The 22,821-nt window shown below is 43.6% G+C and overlaps 1 protein-coding gene across 1 annotated transcript in view; it reads right to left on the reverse strand.

Moving 5' to 3' along the window:
* LOC124593685 (galactoside alpha-(1,2)-fucosyltransferase 2-like) overlaps positions 1 to 22,821 on the reverse strand; it is a 312,210-nt gene that overhangs the window by 37,278 nt on the left and 252,111 nt on the right. The window contains exon 5 of the mRNA XM_047131986.1: positions 9,098 to 9,226. Coding sequence (XP_046987942.1) covers positions 9,098 to 9,226 — 129 coding nt within the window. The remainder of the gene's footprint in view (positions 1 to 9,097; positions 9,227 to 22,821) is intronic.

A 22,821-nucleotide genomic window follows, 5' to 3' on the forward strand; every position in this document is an offset into this window, starting at 1 on the left:
TTTTCACAGCTTTGGTGACCTGAATAAATACATGCGCGGACACCGGTTACAGTTGAGCGAGGACGTGCAAGATAGGATGCGCGGTTAGGGATCCGTCAGCGGCCGACCGCGTTGTCGAAACAATAATTGATCGTCTAGTCACCCAGTGGGATAAATTTTTTAACGCGTGTGGTGGATACTTTTGAATGTAAAACACTGCCCTTCATGTAACACAAAGGTTCAGTTACTGCTATTGGCGTAATGTTGTTAAAGAAGCAGTTGAGATTACACTAGCAAGTGACCTTATGAATAGAGACGGGGGTTTGTGATTAAATGCTGCTTAGAATCTGCTCTCTACCTGGTCACACAACGGGGCGAGATAGTTAATTCTGCTTGCATGTGAGTCTCGAAAATGACTTCAAGACACAAATGAATTAAAGACATTAGCTGCCAGTGAGCATTGATTCATATCAAAGGGGAAAGTCGACAATTTGTGCCGGAGCAGGATTCGAACCTGAGTCTTCTTCTCACTAGGCAGATGCGCTGACCACTACGACATCCGGACATTGTGGTCACCACAGCTGCACGGACTATCCTAGCACCCCTCCCGTCAGATCCAAATTCTGAGCTTATCCACAAAATACCGATATAGTGTCCCTTACCCATTATCCTTTTGACACGCGGCATATCGCCAATTCTCGTAAGAGTTCGATATTGGTGTGCATTTGCGCTAATCGGATCATTGGCCATCTTTGCAGTAATTATACACTGCTGGCCATTAAAACTGCTAAACTAAGAAGAAATGCAGATGATAAACGGGTATTCATGGGACAAATATATTATACTAGAACCGACATGTGATTACATTTTCACGCAATTTGGGTGCATAGATCCTGAGAAATCAGTACCCAGAACAACCATCTGTGGCCGTAATAACGGCCTTGATACGCCTGGGCATTGAGTCAAACAGAACTTGGATGGCGTGTATAGGTACAGCTGTCCATGCAGCTTCAACACGATACCACAGTTCATCAAGAGTAGTGACTGGCGTTGCTCGGCCACCATTGACCAGACGTTTTCAATTGGTGAGAGATCTGGAGAATGTGCTGGCCAGGGCAGCAGTCGAACATTTTCCGTATCCAGAAAAGCCCATACAGGACCTGCAACATGCGGTCGTGCATTATCCTGCTGAAATGTAGGGTTTCGCAGGAACCGAATGAAGGGTAGGGCCACGGGTCGTAACACATCTGAAATGTAGCGTTCACTGTTCAAAGTGCCGTCAATGCGAACAAGAGGTGACCGAGACGCGTAACCAATGACACTCCATACCATCACGCCGGGTGATACGCAATGACGAATACACGCTTCCAATGTGCGTTCACCGCGATGTCGCCAAACACGGATGCGATCATCATGATATGCACCCAGGTTCGTCGTTGAGCACACCATCGCAGGCGCTCCTGTCTTTGATGCAGCGTCAAGGGTAACCGCAGCCATGGTCTCCGAGCTGATAGTCCATGCTGCTGCAAACGTCGTCGAACTGTTCGTGCAGGTGGTTGTTGTCTTGCAAACGGCCCCATCTGTTGACTCAGGGGTCGAGACGTGGCTGCACGATCCGTTACAGCCATGCGGATATGATGCCTGTCATCTCGACTGCTAGTGATAAGAGGCCGTTGGGATCCAGCACGGCGTTCCATATTAACCTCCTGAACCCACCGATTCCATATTCTGCTAACAGTCATTGGATCTCGAACAACGCGAGCAGCAATGTCGCGATACGATAAACCGCAATCGCTGTAGGCTACAACCCGACCTTTATCAAAGTCGGAAACGTGATGGTACGCATTTCTCCTTCTTACACGAGGCGTCACAACAACGTTTCACCAGGAAACGCCGGTCAACTGCTGTTTGTGTACGAGAAATCGGTTGGAAACTTTCCTGATGTCAGCACGTTGTAGGTGTCGCCACCGGCGCCAACCTTGTGTGAATGCTCTGAAAAGCTTATCATTTTTGCATATCCTAGTATCTTCTTCCTGTCGGTTAAATTTCGCGTCTGTAGCACGTCATCTTCGAGGTGTATGAATTTTAATGGTCAGTAGTGTATATGTGGTGTCTGTTCTTTCGTACGTGTCCGAAAGAACAGACATCGTATATAGAAAATGACTGCGTGTCAAGGGGGAAAGAAGCTGTAGGACCCCACTTATCGGTATGACGCTGTATTCCTTCCGGCCTGGATGCATGCTCTGATTCGGTTGGGGAGGGTCTCATAAAGCCTTTGTATCCTCTCCCGAGGCAAACTAGAGCACAAGAGTTGTAACAAGTAGCTGATATCCTGGATGCTGGCACTGGAACACGGTTGTACGAGCTGATCTCCACACATGTTCTATCGCTGCCACATCTGGGAATGTTGCTGGCCACGGGAATATCTCACTATCCTGCAGACTCCTTTCAGAGTGCGCTGATACAGTAGCTGCATACTTAGCAATCATTTACAACCGTTCGCTCGATGAAAGATGCGCATCTAAAGACTGAGAAGTTGCACAGGTCCCATCAATACTCAAGACAGGAAATAGGTGTAATCTGATGAATTACAGACCCATATCACTAATGTCGATTTACAACAGTATTTTGGAATATACAGGGTGGTCTACTGATAGTGACCGGGCCAAATAGCTCACGAAATAAGCATCAAACGAAAAAACTACAAAGGACGAAACTCGTCTACCTTGAAGGGGGGAAACCAGATGGCGCCATGGTTGGCCCGCTAGATGGCGCTGCCATAGGTCAAACGGATATCACCTGCGTTTTTTAAATAGGAACCCCCATTTTTATTACATATTCGTGTAGTACGTAAAGAAATATGAATGTTTTAGTTGGGCCACTTTTTCCGCTTTGTGTTAGATGGCGCTGCAATAGTCACAAACGTATAAGTACGTGGTATCACGTAACATTCCTCCAGTGCGGACGGTATTTGCTTCGTGATACATTACCCGTGTTAAAACGGACCGTTTACCAATTACGGAAAATGTCGGTATCTGTTGATGTATGGCTATTGTGATCAAAATGGCCTACGGGAGTGTGCTATGTATGCTGCTCGGTATCCTGGACGACATCATCCAAGTCTGCAACAAATGATGATGCCCAAGTAGGTGTTTTAGCTGCTGTCGCGGCTAATCCGCACATCAGTAGCAGACGAATTGCGCGAGAATCGTGACTCTCAAAAACGTCGGTGTTGAGAATGCTACAACATCGATTGCACCCGTACCACATTTCTATGCACCATGAATTGCATGGCGACGACTTTGAACATTGTGTACAGATCTGCCACTGGGCACAAGAGAAATTACGGGACGATGACAGATGTTTTTGCACGCGTTCTATTTACCGACGAAGAGTCATTCACCAACAGCGGTAACGTAAACCAGCATAATATGCACTATTGGACAACGGAAAATCCGCGATGGCTGCGACTAGTGGAACATCAGTGACCTTGGTGGGTTAATGTATGGTGCGACATTATGGGAGGAAGGATAATTGGCCCCAATTTTATCGATGGCAATCTAAATGGTGCAATGTATGCTGATTTCCTACGTAATGTTCTACCGATGTTATTACAAGATTTTTTTATTGCATGACACAATGGCGATGTACTTCCAACATGATGGATGTCCGACATATAGCTCGCGTGCAGTTGAAGCGGTATTGAATAGCATATTTCATGACAGGTGGATTGGTCCGCACGTTCACCGGATCTGACGTCCCCGGATTTCTTTCTGTGGGATGCGTCAGCGCATTGTCAATGCATGTGCGAACATTACGGAAGGCGAACTACTCGCTGTTGAGAGGAATGTCGTTACACGTATTGCCAAATGCATTGAGGTTGACGGACATCATTTTGATTATTTACTGCATTAATGTGGTATTTACAGATAATCACGCTGTAACAGCATGCGTTCTCAGAAATGATAATTTCAACAAAGGTACATGTATCACATTGGAACAACCGAAATAAAATGTTCAAACGTACCTACGTTCTGTATTTTAATTTAAAACACCTACCTGCTACCAACTGTTCGTCTAAATTTGTGAGACATATATTTGTGACTATTACAGCGCCATCTATCACAAAGCGTAAAAGTGGTCCAACTAAAACATTCATATTTCTTTACGTACTACACGAAATGCAGTAAAAAATGGGGGTTCCTATTAAAAAAAACGCAGCTGATATCCGATTGACCTATGGCAGCGCCATCTAGCGGGCCAACCATAGCGCCATCTTGTTTCCCCCTTCAAGCTAGTTTCGTTCTTTGTAGTTTCTTTCGTTTGACGCTTATTTCATGAGATATTTGGCCTGGTCACGATCAATGGACCACCCTGTATACTGTGTTCGAACATCATGAATTACACCAAAGAAAACGGTTTATTCACAAATAACCAAGACGGACTCAGAAAATATCGTTCTTGTGAATCGCCACTAGCTCTTCATTCACAAGAAGCAATGAGTGCTGTCGACAGGGGGCTCTCAAACTGATTCCGTACTTTTAATTTTCCAGAAGGCTTTTAACGCCGTTCCCCACAAGCGACCTATAATTAAATTGCGCGTTTACGGAGTATCGTGTCAGTTGTGCGACTGGATGCATGATACCTAGTCAGAAAGGTCATAGTTCGTAGTAACTGAATGAAAGCCATCGAAAAAAACAGAAGCGACATCTGGAGTTCTCCAAGGAAGTATTATAGGCCCTTCCTCTTCTTGAACTATATAAACCATTTAGGATGCAATCTGAGCAGCCTTCTTAGATTTTTTGCTGATGATGCTGCCATTTACCGTCTCGTACAGTCATCAGACGATCAAAATCAATTACAAAATGATACAGACATGATATCTGCAAGGTGCAAAATGTGGTAATTGACTCCGAAGTCATCCACAAGCGTAATAAAAGGAATCCGCTAAATTTCGGTTGCACTCCTTTCCCAATGCAACTTCCACCATCTACCCCTCCCGGATGATGAGCTTCACCCTGACATCTACCCTTACTAGCAACTCTAACCCCATCTTCCTGCCTTCTCCTCCGGGCTCCCTCTCCTCCCCCTCCCTCCTCCCGAGCGGCTTCCCTCTCCTATTCCCCCTCCCTCTCTTGTGCCCCTTTTCAGTGTCTCTGCACTTCCTCCTGCCATGCCTTCCCTCTTCATCTCCTGCCCCACGTGTCTCCTGCCTCTTATTGTACCCGCTGACGCCCCTACTCTCTTCATCCCGCCGCTTCCCCTGCTGCCCCTTGCTCTCCCCTCCTTTTCCATCCTCTCTGACCTTTCCCTCGGCAGGTCCCACTTGGCAGTTTTATTCTTCGTCGTGTGTGCTCCAAGTGGGTTGTAAGTGTGTTGTTCCAGAGTGTTTTTAATACTGTGGGCGACTTTTAACCTGTGCATGCGCATTCAGTGTCTTCTCTGTGTTTTAAGAATCGCCAACTGTGTTTTTTTTTAACTTTCTGGTGACTTTTTTAACTGTCCCCCATGAACATCTCCATGTCAGTGTATTTTTACCTCCATTTTTCTCCCCTTACTCTGTTTTACATTCCCCGTTTTTATCGCCTTATGTATGTATCATTTTATTCTTGTTTTAGTTGTTGTGTCACTCGGCTGAAGAGTGGTGGATTGTGCCGCTGACAGCCCTCCCCTGCTCATATGGGGCAGGGGAATGAAATCACAATAAAGAAAAAAAAATTTCGGTTGCACGATAAATCTCAGATCTAAAAGCTGTGAAGTCAAGTAAATATTTGGGTAGTACATCTACAAATAACTTAAACTGGAACGATCACATAGATAATGTTGTGGGGAAAGTGAACCAAAAAACTGCCATCTATTGATAGAATGCTTAGAAGATGCAACAGGTCTACTTAAGAGACTTTCTACACTACACTTGCTCGTCCTCTTCTGGAGAACTGTCGTTTGGTAAGGGATCCGCTTTAGATAGGATTAATGTAAAACATCGAAAAATTTCAAAAAAGGGCAGCTAGTGGTGTATTATCGCAAAATAGGGGTGAATGTGCCACAGATATAATAAGCGAATTAGGGGTGGCAATGTTTGAAACAAAAGCGTTTCTAGTTTCTACAGGATATCCTCATGAAGTTTCAGTCACCAACTTTGTCCTCCGAAAGTGAAATTATTTTGTTGGCGCCCACTTACATACGAAAAATTATCGTTGTAATAAAATAAGAGAAATCAGAGCTGTTACAGAAAGATTTAAGTGTTCTTTTCCCGCGTGTTGGTCGAGAGTGGAACGGTAGAGACACAGCTTGCAGATGGTTCGATGAAACCTCTGCCAATTAATTGTTAATTTCAGAGTAATCATGTAGATGTAGTTCTAGATAGATACATGTACTGTACGTGGACGAGCATTGTCCTGTTGGAAAATGGTACCACGATGCTGTAGTATGAGAGGATGTCCGTGACTTAGGGTTGTGCCATCAGACTTCCCTCAGTCGCTAGCAGCCGTGACCTGGTGCCTTAGCGGGTGGCTCCTCACACCATGACCCGCAGAAGAACAACAGCTGTGGCTCTCCAAAACAGTGAAGGAACTGGACCTCTTTCCAGGTCACCTTCCTACCCCCAACGACTGTCACCAAACACAATGTGACTAACACTAAACACAATGTGACGCCAGTCATGGGCAGTGCATGCTTTCCAATCACGACACCAAACCAAATGCAGCCAGACATCTGTGTTGTGTTAAAGGCAGTCTATGGATGCCAGGGAAATTTCCTAATCTGCCTAATCCTAATGACGCAGAATGTTGCAAGGAGTCAATTTCTCATTCTCAGATGGCAAATGCAGACGAGGACTTATGATGTGCGTGGTGAACAATACGGTGATCCTGCAATATTGTGGTCACATGTGGCCTACCGGAACCATGACGACGAACATGCATGTCCTCATGTTCCTATGGATTCCAACATCGGGCTACTGTCACTTCCGAATGCCCACCAAATCTGGAGTTTACGCGATTCGACTGGCTGGACAAATGAAGGTCCGCAATAAGGGCCGTTTCAGACTGTCAGGTGCTGATAACACTGTCTCACACGAGTAGGCGGCAGTTCGCTGCATCTTCGTGTCCTTCACAGTGCCCACTAAAAAAAAATTTTTTTTTGAGTCATCAGTCATCTCACTAGTTTGATGCACCCCGCCATCATTTCCTCTCCTGAGCCAACTTCTGCATCTCAGAGTAGCACTTGCAACCTACGTCCTCAATTATTTGCTGACTGATTTCCAATCTCTATCTTCACCTACTGTTTGTACCCTCTACAGCTCCATCTGGTACCATGGAAGTTACTCCTTGATATTTTAACACATGTCCTATCATCCTGCACCTTCGCCTTGTTAGTGTTTTCAACATATTCCTTTCCACGCCGATTCTGCGGAGTACCCCATCATTCCCTACATTATCAGCCCACCAAATTTTGCATATCATTCTGTGACACCACGTCTCAAATGCTTCGATTCTCTTCTGTTGCGATTTTCCCACCGTCCATGTTTCACTACCATACAATGCCGCGCTCCAAACGTACATTCTTAGAAATTTCTTCCTCAAATTAAGGCCACGAATGCCCTTTTTGCCAGTGCTAGCCTGCTTTTGATGTCCTCCTTGCTCCGTCCGCCGCTGGTTATTTTGCTGCCTAGGTTGTAGAATTCCTTAACTTCATCTACTTCGCGATCATCAATCCTAATAAATTTCTCGCTGTTCTCATTTCTGCCCCTTCTCATCACTCACATCTTTCTTCAATTGACTCTCAATCCATATTCTGCACTCATTAGACTGTTCGTTCCGTTCAGTAGATCCTGTAATTTTTCTTCACATTCACTGAAGGTAGTACTATCATCAGAGAATCTTATCAGTGATATCCTAATTTTGATGTTTTCATCCCACTCTTGAACCTTTCTTTTATTTCTGTCATTGCTACTTCGATGTATAGATTGAGCAGTAGGGGTAAAAGACTACATCCATGTCTTACAGCCCTTTTAATCTGAGCATTTCGTTCTTGGTCTTAAACTTCCAGTATTCTGTCTTGGATCTTCTACCAATTGCATATCACACATCTACAGCTTACCCTTTTATTTCTCTTAAGTTCGAACACTTGCACCATTTTACATTGTGGTGTGCTTTTTCCTGGTCGACAACTCCTATGAACGTGTCTTGATTTTTCTTCAGTCTTGCTTCCATTATCAACCTCAACGTCAGAACTGCCAATCTGGTGCCTCTTCCCTTCCTAAAGTTAAAGTGATCATCATCTAACAGTTCCTCAATTCTCGTTTTCATTCTTCTGTATATCAGTATCTTACAGCAGCTTGGATGCGTGAATTGTTAAGCTGACTGTGCGACGTTTTTCGCACCTGTCGGCTCGTGCTGTCTTCAGAATTATACGGACGACGTTTTTCCGAAAGTCTGATTCATTTACTCCCTTGTATACCCTAGCAGTCCAGATAATTGTGCAGTCCTAAAGCATCGACTGGACATCGACTAGCGCAGCGCCGCGAAACGGCCTCAGACACGAGCGCCAATGGAAAGAACGGGCAGCGCCACACCTCCACGAAGACAGAGTTCAGCGCCCCCTGTTAACACTGATTTAACCTGCCGCCTATAGCTGGTTGCCCCAGTTAGGTTGCAGACTTCGATAGCATCAGTATTGATTAATAGGAAGACGATACTTAGCCTGCGTTCTGCGAGTTGTAACAGTAGTTACGTGTAATTGCACGTAGGAGGCACAAGCAGTTACGTTTCTTTTCTTTTTAGAAATAAAGTGATCAATTAACCTTCAAGTGTTATACAGAGATCACTTTGGATTCCTGACATCGGCAATCGCAACTTCTCTCCTTTTTTGTTTTTGCCCGTTCTGACTCCGACAACAAACAACAAAACAATGACAACACAAGACGCAAAGACACTAATGCACTTTGGTCACTAATCATCTACATACCAGACATCTGACCACATTTTCTGAGTATTTCATTTTTTTGTCAGTCAGTGTATTTCCAGTACGTCTTGTATAGTAGGCGGAACCAGCAGAAGACAGCAGTTAATGGTACGGCATGTCTGGAGTACACAGGATGAGGCTGGTGAACACTCACCGTGGACTGCAGCCACAGGGCGGCACGGCCGTAGTAGCGCTCGTCCGCCTGCTGGTCCGTGTTGTAGAGCAGCCGCAGCTGGTCCGCATAGTCGGTGCGCCGCACGTGCACTCCCGCAAACACCACCTCCTGCGCAAAAGGAAAACACCCCGAGGTGTTACTCACTTTCAAAATACGTCACCTGGCAGCACCACAATTCACATCTAATGCTGCACCGCATTACCATTCACTAAGGAACAATGCTGATAGAATAAATAGCCGCTTCAGTTGCCTGTAATTTTCTGAATTTATTCCATGACCGGTTTCGAAACTTACAGCTTCATCTTCAGATGCCACCAAATAATAATCACTACCATGACGGGCGGTCCAGACGGGCGCTGTGGGTGCTGGTCCTACGCTTCCATGCGTTGGTTTGTCGTGGGTGTGATCCCCGACGAATGACTGGCCCGACCGCAACAGATTCAGGTTTCCATGATATAAGATGAACATCAACAGAAGCAAAACGAGGATAATGGAATGTAGTCGAATTAAATCGGGTGATGCTGCGGGAATTAGATTAGGAAATGAGAGGCTTAAAGTAGTAAAATGGTTCAAATGGCTCTGAGCACTATGGGATTTAACATCTATGGTCATCAGTCCCCTAGAACTTAGAACTGCTTAAACCTAACTAACCTAATGACATCACACACATCCATGCCCGAGGCAGGATTCGAACCTGCGACCGTAGCAGTCGCGCGGCTCCGGACTGAGCGCCTAGAACCGCGGCCGGCCTTAAAGTAGTAAATGAGGTTTGCTATTTGAGGAGCAAAATAACTGATGATGGTCGAAGTAGAGAGGATATAAAATGTAGACTGGCAATGGCAAGGGAAAGCGTTTCTGAAGAAGAGAAATTTGTTAACATCGAGTATAGATTTAAGTGTCTTTTCTGAAAGTATTTGTATGGAGTGTAGCCATGTATGGAAGTGACCGAGCGAGGTGGCGCAGTGGTTAGCACACTGGACTCGCATTCGGGAGGACGACGGTTCAATCCCGTCTCCAGCCATCCTGATTTAGGTTTTCCGTGATTTCCCTAAATCGTTTCAGGCAAATGCCGGGATGGTTCCTTTGAAAGGGCACGGCCGATTTCCTTCCCCATCCTTCCCTAACCCGAGCTTCTGCTCCGTCTCTAATGACCTCGTTGTCGACGGGACGTTAAACAACACTAACCTAACCTAACCATGTATGGAAGTGAAACGTGAACGATATATTGTTTGGACAAGAAGAGAATAGACGCTTTCGAAATGTGGTGCTACAGAAGATTGCTGAAGATTAGATGGGTACATCACGTAAGTAATGAGGAGGTACCGAATAGAATTGGAGAGAAGAGAAATTTGTGACACAACTTGACTAGAAGAAGGTATTGGTTGGTAGGGCATATTCTGAGGCATCAAGGGATCACCAATTTAGTATTGGAGGGCGGTGTGGAGAGTAAAAATCGTAGAGGGAGACCAAGAGATGAATACACAAAACAGATTCAGAAGGATGTACGTTGCAGTAGGTACTGGGAGATGAAGAAGCTTGCACAGGATAGAGTAGCATGAAGAGCTGTATCAAACCAGTCTCTGGACTGAAGACCACAACAACAACGACAATTATTTGCTGGCACATGAATATCTAGCCTTAAGCTTCGAAACCAGTCGCGGAATAAATTAAGAAAATTACTGGCAACTCCAGCGGATTTTTATTCTGTAAACTATCTTCCTCAGTTGCGGATGTTCATCTGATCAAATACATTGTCAGGAACAATGAATTGAAACGTCATAGCAGATTAAAACTGTTTGCAGCAAGTATCTCGAACGTGGAAATTTGTCTTCAACGCTGTTGGGATGTGATTCCGTTCCCTTTGTTTGCACAAAAACACTACTTATAATTTCAGTACAAGTTAGAGTTCAGCATACACCACAACCCTTGCATTCCATACTGCGTCCAGTAGAAAAAAAAGTTCGGAAACGATAATTTATCAGTATAACAATGGCGCCTGCGTTCTAGGGGTTGAATGAACCTCGGACCCTTCTGTGTCCGGATGACTCTCACTTTCCCTTCGCAAAATATCATGCCATTACATGGTTCAATGAAACGACCATCAACTACATCTTCGGCGAAGGGGAGTAAGTGGAGCTTGATTACTGGTGGCACCTGCGAAACGCTCACAACTCTCTTGAACGCACACCAAGGTACTGTACGTTCTTTACAAATTATTTACGCAGTGTTTCCATAAGCCCCCAACTACACTCATGCTCATAAATTAAGGATAATGCTGATACATGGTGAAACAACACTCTGGTGGGCGGTTTGCGGGTCTAAATCACCAGGTATGACCATGAGGTGCATTTGACCTGCGGTCGTTGCACGGTGGTGCTGGCAGCAGTCCACACACGCAGAGGTATGTTGGTGCATGTCAGAGTACGGCGCAGGGAGTAAGTGTGCAGGCTTTTTCAGATTTGCTAATGGTGAGTGTGTGTTGAAAATGGCTCAAAGAACACATATTGATGACGTTATGAGAGGTAGAATACTAGGGCGACAGGAGGCTGGTCAAACACAGCAGGTCGTAACACGGGCCCTCTGTGTGCCACAAAGTGTGATCTCATGATTATGGCAACGATTCTAGCAGTTAGGAAACGTGTCCAGGCGCTACAGTACGGGACGTCCACAGTGTACAACACTACAAGAAGACCGATATCTCTCCATCAGTGCCCGCAGACGGCCACAAAGTACTGCAGGTAGCTTTGCTCGGAACCTTACCGCAGCCACTGGAACAGTTGTCTCCAGACACACAGTCTACAAACGACTGAACAGACATGGATTATTCGCCCAGAGACCTGTAAGGTGCATTCAACTGACCTCTGGTCACAGGAGAGCCCATAAAGCCTGGTGTCAAGAAAACAGTACATGGTGACTGGAACAGTGGTCCCAGGTTATGCTCACAGACTAGTCTAGGTATAGTCTGAACAGTGATTCTCGCCAGGTTTTCATCTGCCGTGAACCAGGAACCAGATACCAACCCCTTAATGTCCTTGAAAGGGACCTGTATGGCGGTCGTGGCTTGATGGTGTGGGGTGGGATTATGATTGGTGGACTTACACCCCTGCATGTCTTTGACAGAGGAACTGTAACAGGTCAGGTGTTCCGGGACGTCATTTTGCACAAGTATGTCCGCCTTTTCAGGGGTGCAGTGGATCCCACCTTCCTGCTGATGGATGATAATGCACGGCCCCACCGAGCTGCCATCGTGGAGGAGTACCTTGAAGCAGAAGATATCAGGCGAATGGAGTGGCCTGCCTGTTCTCCAGACCTAAACCGCACCGGGCACTTCTGGGATGCTCTCGGCCGACGTATCGCTGCACGTCTTCAAACTTCTAGGACACCAGGAGCTCCGACAGGTACTGGTGCAAGAATGGGAGGCTACACCCCAGCAGCTGCTCGGCCACCTGATCCAGAGTATGCCAACCCGTTGTGCAGCCTGTGTACGTGTGTATCGTGATCAGATCTCACATGATGTTGGGGTATATGCGCAGGAAACAGTGGCGTTTTGTGGCACATGTGTTTCGGGACGATTTTCTCAACTTACTTGTGTCGTGTGTCTTCCCTATATGCCTATGCTATTAGCGCCAGTTTTGTGTAGTGCCATATTGTGTGGCACCACATTCTGCAATTATCCTTAATTTATGAGCATGAGTGTTGTTGCGGAGTGCCGGGCGCAGTGCGACGCTCAGCACAGCATCACATCTAAGACAGTATGATCTGAATTGCAAGCAGTGAGAAAGAAAAGGGCAAGAACCAAAGGGGAACAGTAACAGTGGAAGAACAAGAACGACGTGTCTGGATTAGAAACGGCGTAAGACAGAAATGTCTTTCGCCCATACTGTTCAATCTGTACATCAAAGAAGCAATGAAAGAAATAACAGAAAAATTCGAGAGTGGGATTAAAATTCGCTGATAAAATTGTATCCTCACTGAAAGTGAAGAGGAACAAGAGGATCTGTTAAGTGGAATGAATAGTTTAGTGGGTACAGAATATGGATAGAGAGTAAGTGGAAGAAAGATGAAAGTAACGATAAGTGGCCGAAATGAAAACAGCGAGAAACTTAACGTCATAATTGGGGATCTCAAAGTAGACGAAGGAATTCTGCCACCTAGGTAGCAAAGTAACCCATGGTGGAGGAGCAAGTAGGACATAAAAAGAAGACTGGCTCTAGCAAAAAGGACATTCCTTGCCAATAGATCCAACATATGCCTTAATACGAGGAGAAATTTCTGAGAATGAACTTTGGCGCTCAGCGTTGTATGGTAGTGAAACGTGTACTGTGGGTAAACCGGAACAGAGGATAGTTGATGTATTTGAGATGAGGTGCCGCAGAACAATGTGCAAAATTTGGTGGACTGATGAGGTAAGAAATGATAAGGTTCTCCGCAGAGTGGAAGAGGAAAGGAATATATGGAAAATACTGACGAGAAGAAGGGGCAGCATGGTAGGATATCGGTCAAGACATCACCGAATAACTTCTATGGTACGAGAGGGAGATGTAGCGGGTAAAAACTATAGATAATACCCTGCCCAGAGTCTCCAACTGGACCGAAGGAATATCTTTGGAATGAGTTAGACAATCAGCTCCAGGCACCAGCATTGAACATCACTATCTTCTCTGGTTTCGGCTCTTGATAAATAATGGGTTGCTATTCCTCCAGATATTCATAAACTTCGCTGAAAATGTCCCCAGCAGGGTTCAAGCCTTGATAAAGGCGGAGGTTTGACACACTTTAATTAATATGATCATATAGCGTACATGTTCGTTTCACACAAATTTCAAGTTTATAGTTTTGTTATTACGAGCGTTCTCGCACAGTAATGTCTCACTGAATGTTTTTCCCGATGTGTAAAAATGGAGAGGCTTTTATCATTTTATAGTTACAGATCACAGTCTTTCATAACAGATTGTAGTAGAATGCAGTATTGCTATTAGATTATTTGTATCGTGTTGTGGGGCGGCGGTTAAGTTGTAAAAATAATCGTTTGCTGTATAAAAGTTTGAATGTTGTAACATTTCCCGGCCGATGCACCATATGTGGGGCGGCGAATAAGTTGTAAAAATAAAATCTAATTGCTGTATAAATGCTTGCATGTTGAATCAGTTTCTGGCTTTTAGAATGTTGTTAATGCTGTCTTTCGCCGTTCTCAACACTGGCTCTCTATTTACTTTTTAGCACCCAGAAAGTGATTTAACAAAACCTGGAGCCAGTAATTAGAGATCCTAGTGCCCACTTCATCTGAGAATACCATTATAGCTGCAGCTTATAGCTCTGAGGAATTAGGAGATTGTCCGGGATTTCTAATCAAAAACGGTTTTCCAAAATAGTTGAGTATATTCTGAAATTCACTGATAAAAACCATTAGTATCCCTACAACCTAACTAACAGAGCAGTTCAGAGTCTAATGCGCTGATGCAACTATAAATGTCCGAATTAAATGTGAAAAAGAATGCTCGCCATAATTTGATGAGATATTTCATCAAACGCCACGCTAAATAATTGGTAGAATGTCTGTCCCGCGACGGCACGTGAAAATACGACAATACGCAAACTGAAGCTAGATAATGAAAATCATCCCAGAATTAACACTTCACTTGAAATGTTTTCATGGTTCCGCGTATCTCTAGTAACTTAATACGGCACCCGAGGCTGTTTGTAGCAGTGATACCGATGCGACGCGACTCCCGACACAGATGGCGTGTCATTCAGCGTCTGGAGAGAACTGGGGCCTTTTTTCCTCGCGCAGCGTTCTTATATATATAGCCGCGGTGCGGACGCCTAAGGGAACGCCTGATCAAAGCGGCTCTCTTGAATAGCCGCTGGGCTAGTAACGCACCACTTCAAGTTACATAATAATTTATAGCTTCTTTTGCTGATGGCCGATGAAGCTCTTAATTTAAACGTGCATTCAGCACGCAGGTAAGTATTGATAATAAAATTTTGACGTGGCTAAGTTAAATATTTTGGGCGAGAGAATTAATTTAATTACACTGCACGCAGTAGATGAGCTCTGAACTGGCCCTTTTGAGATCCGCTATCGCTATAATTTTATAGGTATTCAAAAGAAACTTTTCACATCTTCATAGTCATAGCGGACCTCCAACCTATTTAAATCTAAACATCCTAGCCTTATTTATTAGCCTACTTAATCTATCTTGCTTCCTTCAGTTTTGAGATGAAAACCAGAAAATCATGAATTTCCACTAAAATCTTAATTTGTGAAATCCAAAGTACTTTTTTTTATTAAATCATTATGAAAGATGAATCTAAATATAAATTTTGAAGTCTCTAGCTCTTTTCTGTTGCGCCAATGATTTTTTTTAGAAAAACGTCCAAATTTCGAAAATGGATGAAGTTATCGAACTGATATTTAACACACATTAATTTAGTATTATTCCTGACCTGCTAGAAAAGTTTTAGGTCATTTGCTTGATTTTTAAGGTATTGCGCAACATTTATGACGTCAGAGCTAGTTACAGCAGACTGGCTGGCACACAATGGAAACTGATGCGAATTTACTACAGCGTGAGTAGGTTCAAATGGTTCAAATGGCTCTGAGCACTATGGGACTCAACTGCTGTGGTCATAAGTCCCCTAGAACTTAGAACTACTTAAACCTAACTAACCTAAGGACATCACACACATCCATGCCCAAGGCAGGATTCGAACCTGCGACCGTAGCGGTCGTGCGGTTCCAGACTGTAGCGCCTTTAACCGCTCGGCCACTTCGGCCGGCCAGCGTGAGTAGGTTGCTTCCCTACAGTGTCACAAGTGAATGAAGTTTAGGCATGACACGGTTGTCAATCCGGCCCTTCGTATGTTGAATTTCTGAGCAAACAAACGAACACACAAAAAATCGTGGAGGGGGGGAGGCGGGGGGGAATGTGAGGGGAGAGGACCACCAATTTGCAGACGCTTTCTACTCGCTGTCTCAGCTTCGGCTGCTGACAATGGTGAAAGCTTACGATAAGAAAAAAACAATCTAGAACGCGTGGCTATTGTTCTTGGGTTTCACTCGTTGGCGATGGCTGTTTGTTTCCACAATTAACAGAAAAAAACATAACTCAACACGCTTTATACTCTTTTTTTCCACAAATGTCTTGATGGCATTCCCTGCATTTACGACAGTTAACCGACTTCGACCGGAATGAGTCATCAGAACCAGTATCCTGTTACGAAAGTAATTTAAAACTTCTAAGGACTGCAATGATCGTTAGATGCTCACAGGAACAATATACGTAATCACTGAAAATACTTGTAAATAAACGAAGCAGTTCACAGTGGTGCCGGCCGCAGTGGCCGTGCGGTTCAAGGCGCTACAGTCTGGAACCGCGCGACCGCTGCGGTCGCAGGTTCGAATCCTGCCTCGGGCATGGATGGGTGTGATGTTCTTAGGCTAGTTAGGTTTAAGTAGTTCTAAGTTCTAGGGGACTGATGACCTAAGTAGTTAAGTCCCATAGTGCTCAGAGCAATTCGAACCATTTTAGTTGACGCTGGCCTAATACTTAAACTCTTTATTGTGTTGCAGGGGCAGACAAGGCATAAGATAAAGTCCGAGCAAAATGTAGCGAGAAAGGAAGCGACAAAAAATACACAACGAAGCTTCAGATTCGTTTATAATGATCACTGAAGCTGTTACAGGTTCAAAGACGGAGCTGATAATTAACCTGGGTCATTTTCGTTAACCAATAGAAAAATGCCTATGATATCATTATATTTCTCTTGTAACTAGTTATTGATCGGCAAAATCACAAAGCTTCAGCTGGTCAACAAAATAAAAGAAATAAATTCACGAAAAATGAAACTATGTAGCGTACGATAAAAATAATGAACACAAAATACAATGCTGTCACCGAGAGAGGTGGTGCAGTGGTTAGAACACCGGAGTCGCATTCGGGAGGACGACGGTTCAAACTCGCGTCCGGCCATCCTGATATAGGTTTTCCGTGATTTCCCTAATCGCTTCGGGCAATTGTGGGGCTGATTCATTTGAAAGGGCACGGCCGACTTCGCTCCCCATCCTTCCCTAATCCGATGGGACTGATGACCTCGCTGTTTGGTCCCTTCCCCCAAATCAACCGACCTACCAACAATGCTGTCAGAAGTGGAAGTAGTAGCTAACTCGCAAGCACATAGAGAAATCTACATTGTTAGTACAGATGAATAAGTAGTGTTGTTGAAATAAAGGCTAATCCTCTAATGTGTATGTAACTAACTATTCACGTGTGGTATTGTACATTCATTTGACGTATTTAAATAGTATTTAAAAGTGATTATATGAGTTTTTTAGTCAAGTTTATTTCAAAAATAGCACTAAAAAAGTCAGCGTATTCTACGTGTCTGCGAGGAGAGGATACATGAGGTACCTAAAAGTAGTCGTAGTAACACGAATTATTTATATAAGAATGGAAAACCGAGTCGAAGCCGACTGCGGGGAAGAATGTTTTGATTCGTGAGAGATGTAGGAAAACACAAGGCAATACTGACCCTACGATTTGCGTAAGGAAATAAATATAAGATAAAGCTTATATAATGTTGACTGGAATACACTCCTTGAAATTCTGAACGTTTGAGGGATAAAAGAAAACACACGCAGCGAAAGATTATCGTCATATTGTAAAACAACCAGACTGCAATTATAAGAGCTGAAGCACATGAAAAGGAATCAATAGGCATGAAGAGATTCGGATAGAGTTGTTACCTATCAGCCAAGTTATTTAATTTCTATATTTATTACGAACCGCTGGAAACTAAAGATAAATATGGAGAGGACATTAAATAATTAACGTAGTATGCAACTGGATGATGGTCGCAGATGAAGGAACTGCAATGCAGATAAAACTAGAAACCATTTATTAATCCATTTTCCACGTTTTGGTGTTAGCCGTCATGAGAATCCTGGTTCAGATAAAGACCGGCGGATTACATAGTGGCATGATTCACTTGCAATAAACATGAGAGGTCTGGTCATCGGGGCCTGGAATCTCATTGACTGGAGTAGAACTGTCTTCAGTGATGAGTTCAGCTTCGAACTGAACCCCGCTGCCGAGTGCATATGTGGACTGCTGCCAGCACCACCATGCGACGACCGCAGGTCAAATGCACTGCATGGTCATGCCCCAAGGTGATTTAAACCCGCAAACCGCCCACCAGAGCGTTGTTTCACCATGTATCAGCATTATCCTTAATTTATGAGCACGAGTGTAGAAAATAATTTCCACATAGAAGTAAAACTTATTGTGGAGAAAAATAAGTTTTTCGCAACTGGAGAGTTTATTCATCAACTTCATTTTTTATTATTTTAGCCCCTTAATATCAGAATAAATTTCTACTTGAAAGAAACAGATCAAAACTCAAATTTTGTAACCAGTAATGAAGTGTAATAGAGTACATAAAGTCATCTCTGTTACACCTGTCAGATGTAACTGGACATGTAATTGAGCTGCTGAGAAGCATAAGGGTCTAAAGCACACAGTCATCCATTTTAAGACTGTAGCATTTAGGCATGCTCCTGACGTCTATTGACCTTAGGGTTAACCCGCATCTTTTTATAGTCATAATTTATCGCGCTAAAATTCAATCTTATGATATTCTGTGAGCTTAATGTGCAACAAACACGCCACAGTAGTTTCATTGTTCTGACTCCTGGTTCCCGCCTGTAAGAGGCAGGCAAGGTCATACATGTTCAGTATCGCCTACCGCTCCAATGGAGGTAACACGCGAGGAACAACACGCGGCTTTGAAATTCTGCTTTCGTCTCAACAAATCTTCAGCTGAGGCCTACACAATGTTACAGGAGGCCTATGGAGAGTCTGTTCTTCCATACAGCAGAGCTAGAAAGGGTGTTTAAAATGTTTAAAGAGAGGAGACAATAAATTTCCAAGGAAGGTGGACCCGGTGCTCCAGTTACTGCTCTAAGGGTAGAAAACATAAACACTGTTGCTGCCATTGTGAGAGACGATTGACGAATTACCTTGTAATCACTTTCTGAAATACTGAGCATTTCGTTGGGTGCCACGCACACGTTGGTGACAGAAAAATTACACGTGCCACGTGTTTGTGCGCGATGGGTTCCAAGACTGTTGATTCCCGAACAAACGGACATTCGCGTGCATGTCTGCATACAGTTAAAGTTTATGTGGTGGAAGATTCGAAGTTTCTTTCAAATGTAATCACTGCTGACAGAACTTGGCTACATCATTTTGATCCTGAGAGCAAACAGCAAAGCTCAGTGTGGAAATTTTCTTCATCACCAGCCCCCCAAAAAGCAAAAGTGGTTGCTTCTGCTGGGAAAGTTATGGTCGTCTCATTCCTTGATATTCATGGAATGGTTTATCAGCATGTTGTACCCGCATACACATCAGTAACTGGATAATACTACAAGGATGTCCTGAAAACATTGTAAGTCCACATAAGGCGCAAAAGACCACATTTCCGTGAAGCAGGCTTGATGCCGCACCACGATATTGCGCGGCCGCATATTGCCAATGTTGTTGCTGAATATCTTGCAAAAATCAACGTGAAGTGCATCCCTCACCCTTCCTATAGTCTGGATTTAGCCCCATATGACTTTTTCCTATTCCCTAACATGAAGAAACGCCTTCGTGGGAGGCATTATCAATCATCAGAAGCAGAGGTGAAGGCTGCGGAGGCGATTTTGAAGGACCTCTCAAAAAATGGTTTCCAGCATGCATTTGAAGACTGGTAGAAACGCTGGGACACGTGCATCGCATTCATGAGAGACTACTTTGAGAAGGGCCATCAAAATTATGAGGATGAGTAACGGTATGTTGTCAAAAAAATTATGATCATTCTTTATTGAAAGCCCTCGTATGCAGCCCGACACTGCACGTATGAGCGTTCACGAAAAGCTGTCTCACAGACTTCTCAGATTTTCATTACCATATGGGCCCAAAGCACATACCATAATTCTGTTGCCTGAACTGGTCATTTGTTATCTAGGGTTGACAACATAATTTAGTTGGCTGGCTCTGAGCGCTATGGGACTTAACATCTATGGTCATCAGTCCCCTCATAATTTAGTGTCCTCATCATGTACGTAGTGGTAATACTTCCTAATCGGATGTGTTTTCGGCAATTTTATATGAACATCAAGCCACAGAATGACACTGATGATTATGAAGACCACGGCCTGTTGGAATAGGTCATAATTGCATGTGTGGTGAATTTGATGTCTATTCTTTATGTTCTGATTTTAGTTTAACATTAATTATAAAACGTGCAGCTGTCAAAAGACGCTATCTTCACTAGCCTATATATGGGAATTTTTTGAGTTGACATTAAGAGTAAGTATAATTTGAAGTACTAATTAATACTTGATGGGTATGTCATTTTTCCATAGGAAGTATAGGACGTTTAGACTTGGTTAAAAACTATTCAGGTCTATGAGACTAGTAGTTAGCCTATAAATTTTGAGAAAAACTTTGTTTTTGTGCTTAGGGCCCTTATAGTTCTCAGTGCCTCAATTACGTGCAGTTAGCCTCATTCATGAAATTCTTGGGAACAGTTTATTCTCTTGTGCAGACAGAGACGAACAGTACACTTAATGACATTCGAATATTGTCTGTCCTTTACAATTGGGTCTGCTACATCTTAACCTTGTGACCTATTACATCAGTTCGGATAGATATGTCTGGAATCGGTTTTGTTGGACTCGAAGCTTCTTGCACAGTAGTTCTGCCTCTATAATTGCTGAAACCTACCCCGTTTTCTATTTTTAACGTCTTTTCCCTGCTTGCAGAGTGCCTCTGTTGTTCAGAATTGAATCGTGGTAGATAATTTTGTTTATTACGGAAAATTATGAAACTGTCACAGTCCTTCTCCGCAGATGGCACGCGAACTTTGAAATCTACATTTGCATTTCCAGGAGCATAAAACCTCGTGGATCCACCGCCAATAAAGTAAAAGCTTCAGAGTATTAGCACTTCATTAGAATTTCCATACTGCAACAAGAGTGAAATGTAGTAATTCAAAACAGTGCTGAGATCGGATATTCGTATGAATTATTGGAAACTTGTAATAAATTAAAGTTTATACGAGTCTATAATGAACACAATTAGACACTGGAATATCCTGGTGCTACAAATCAACAGGAAATACTTTAAAAAAAGGGTTCAAATGGCTCTAAGCATTATGGGACTTAACATCTGAGGTCACCAGTCCCCTAGAACTTAGAACTACTTAAACCTAACTAACCTAAGGACATCAGACACATCCATGCCAGAGGCAGCAATCGAATCTGCGACCGTAGCGGTCGCGCGGTTCCAGACTGAAGCGCCTAGAGCCGCTCGGTCATACCGGCCGGCATATATATATATATTTTTTTTTTCGCTTCACTTGATTTCATCTCTTGCAAGCGCGCACAAAGGTACACAAATTCCTAATGATACGTATTTTATGCAAACAGTACTTTCTAATTCACTTGCACGAGCAACTAGTTTATTAAAACAAAATGAGATTTACGTCACGTCACAGAAAGTACAGAACAAATAAATAATTTTCAGAAATGAAGTAATCTCTGTACCTAGCTGTAATGGTCCAAACAGTAACCGTTGCCTTCCGTATGTGTGTCGTGAACAAACATGCGGGCACCAAGTCGCTCGACAATTAACCGGAACACTCAGGAGACGGAAACATATGACAGAGCCGTTGATAGCTTCGTATCTACAACTAGCGTCATTGGTAATTGGCCTTCCATTCATTGGCGTCGCTTTGGTATGAAGCGAATAAGAGACGTCCGGCATTAAGGGGTTTATCCATAAACATCGCTATCAACCATAGAACACTAAAGGGAGGGGGAAATGTTACATTGGTGCTGGATCATCGTAAACTTTGTTACTGCACTTTTTTGTCAAAGCTCGTTATAGCTTATATTTTTTGCTTTACTTAATTACAATTGTAAGGTCTCCAATGGTATGTCACATACGAAAAAAGTACAAAAATCGCTCTGCCCTGCTTTCATCTACTCGCGCTCCGACTGCATGACAGCCGACAGGGGCGCTGATTACCTCGACGTTAAGCGCCCATAAGCCCCAGCACACACACACACACACACACACACACACACACACACAGGCGACAGGCAGAAAGAGTACGTGACACGTCGTGTGGCCTTGGCGTTTACACTGAAAGCCGGCCACATCTTGTAAATTTAAACCAAATGTTCATGAAACTTCCTGAACACTGTTTGTCGTGAAATTTAGCCAAAATCATTGAGCATGGTTCCCTGGTAACCCAACATGACTAGATAATAAAAGTTTCTTATGTGGCAGAACTCTCGCAAGCTCAACAAGGGCTACTCTTGTCTGATACTGAAAGATTGTAGGTCTGAGCACTGACTACAAATACTGCACAACAAACTATCATCTTGTATTAACCTTTGCCTTGTAGACTTGGCATGTACAAGCCAAATGTCTTTCCGATTTGTAACTTCTAAAGCATGAAAAGCTAATAATCTACAAGCTGATGTGATGGATAAAGTGAATACCGATGAAGTCATTTCAGTAACGGTATACCTCGAAGAACTACGGGGCGTGACCTTACCTGTAATGCTGTGAAAGTTCTAGGGAAGGCAACAGCAAAAGCGCTGTATAATTACGTACTTTGGTTGACGAAAATAACGCAGTAATTGTGAAAGG

The sequence above is a fragment of the Schistocerca americana genome, chromosome 2, assembly GCF_021461395.2.
Source record: "Schistocerca americana isolate TAMUIC-IGC-003095 chromosome 2, iqSchAmer2.1, whole genome shotgun sequence".
Classification (NCBI taxonomy): domain Eukaryota; kingdom Metazoa; phylum Arthropoda; class Insecta; order Orthoptera; family Acrididae; genus Schistocerca; species Schistocerca americana.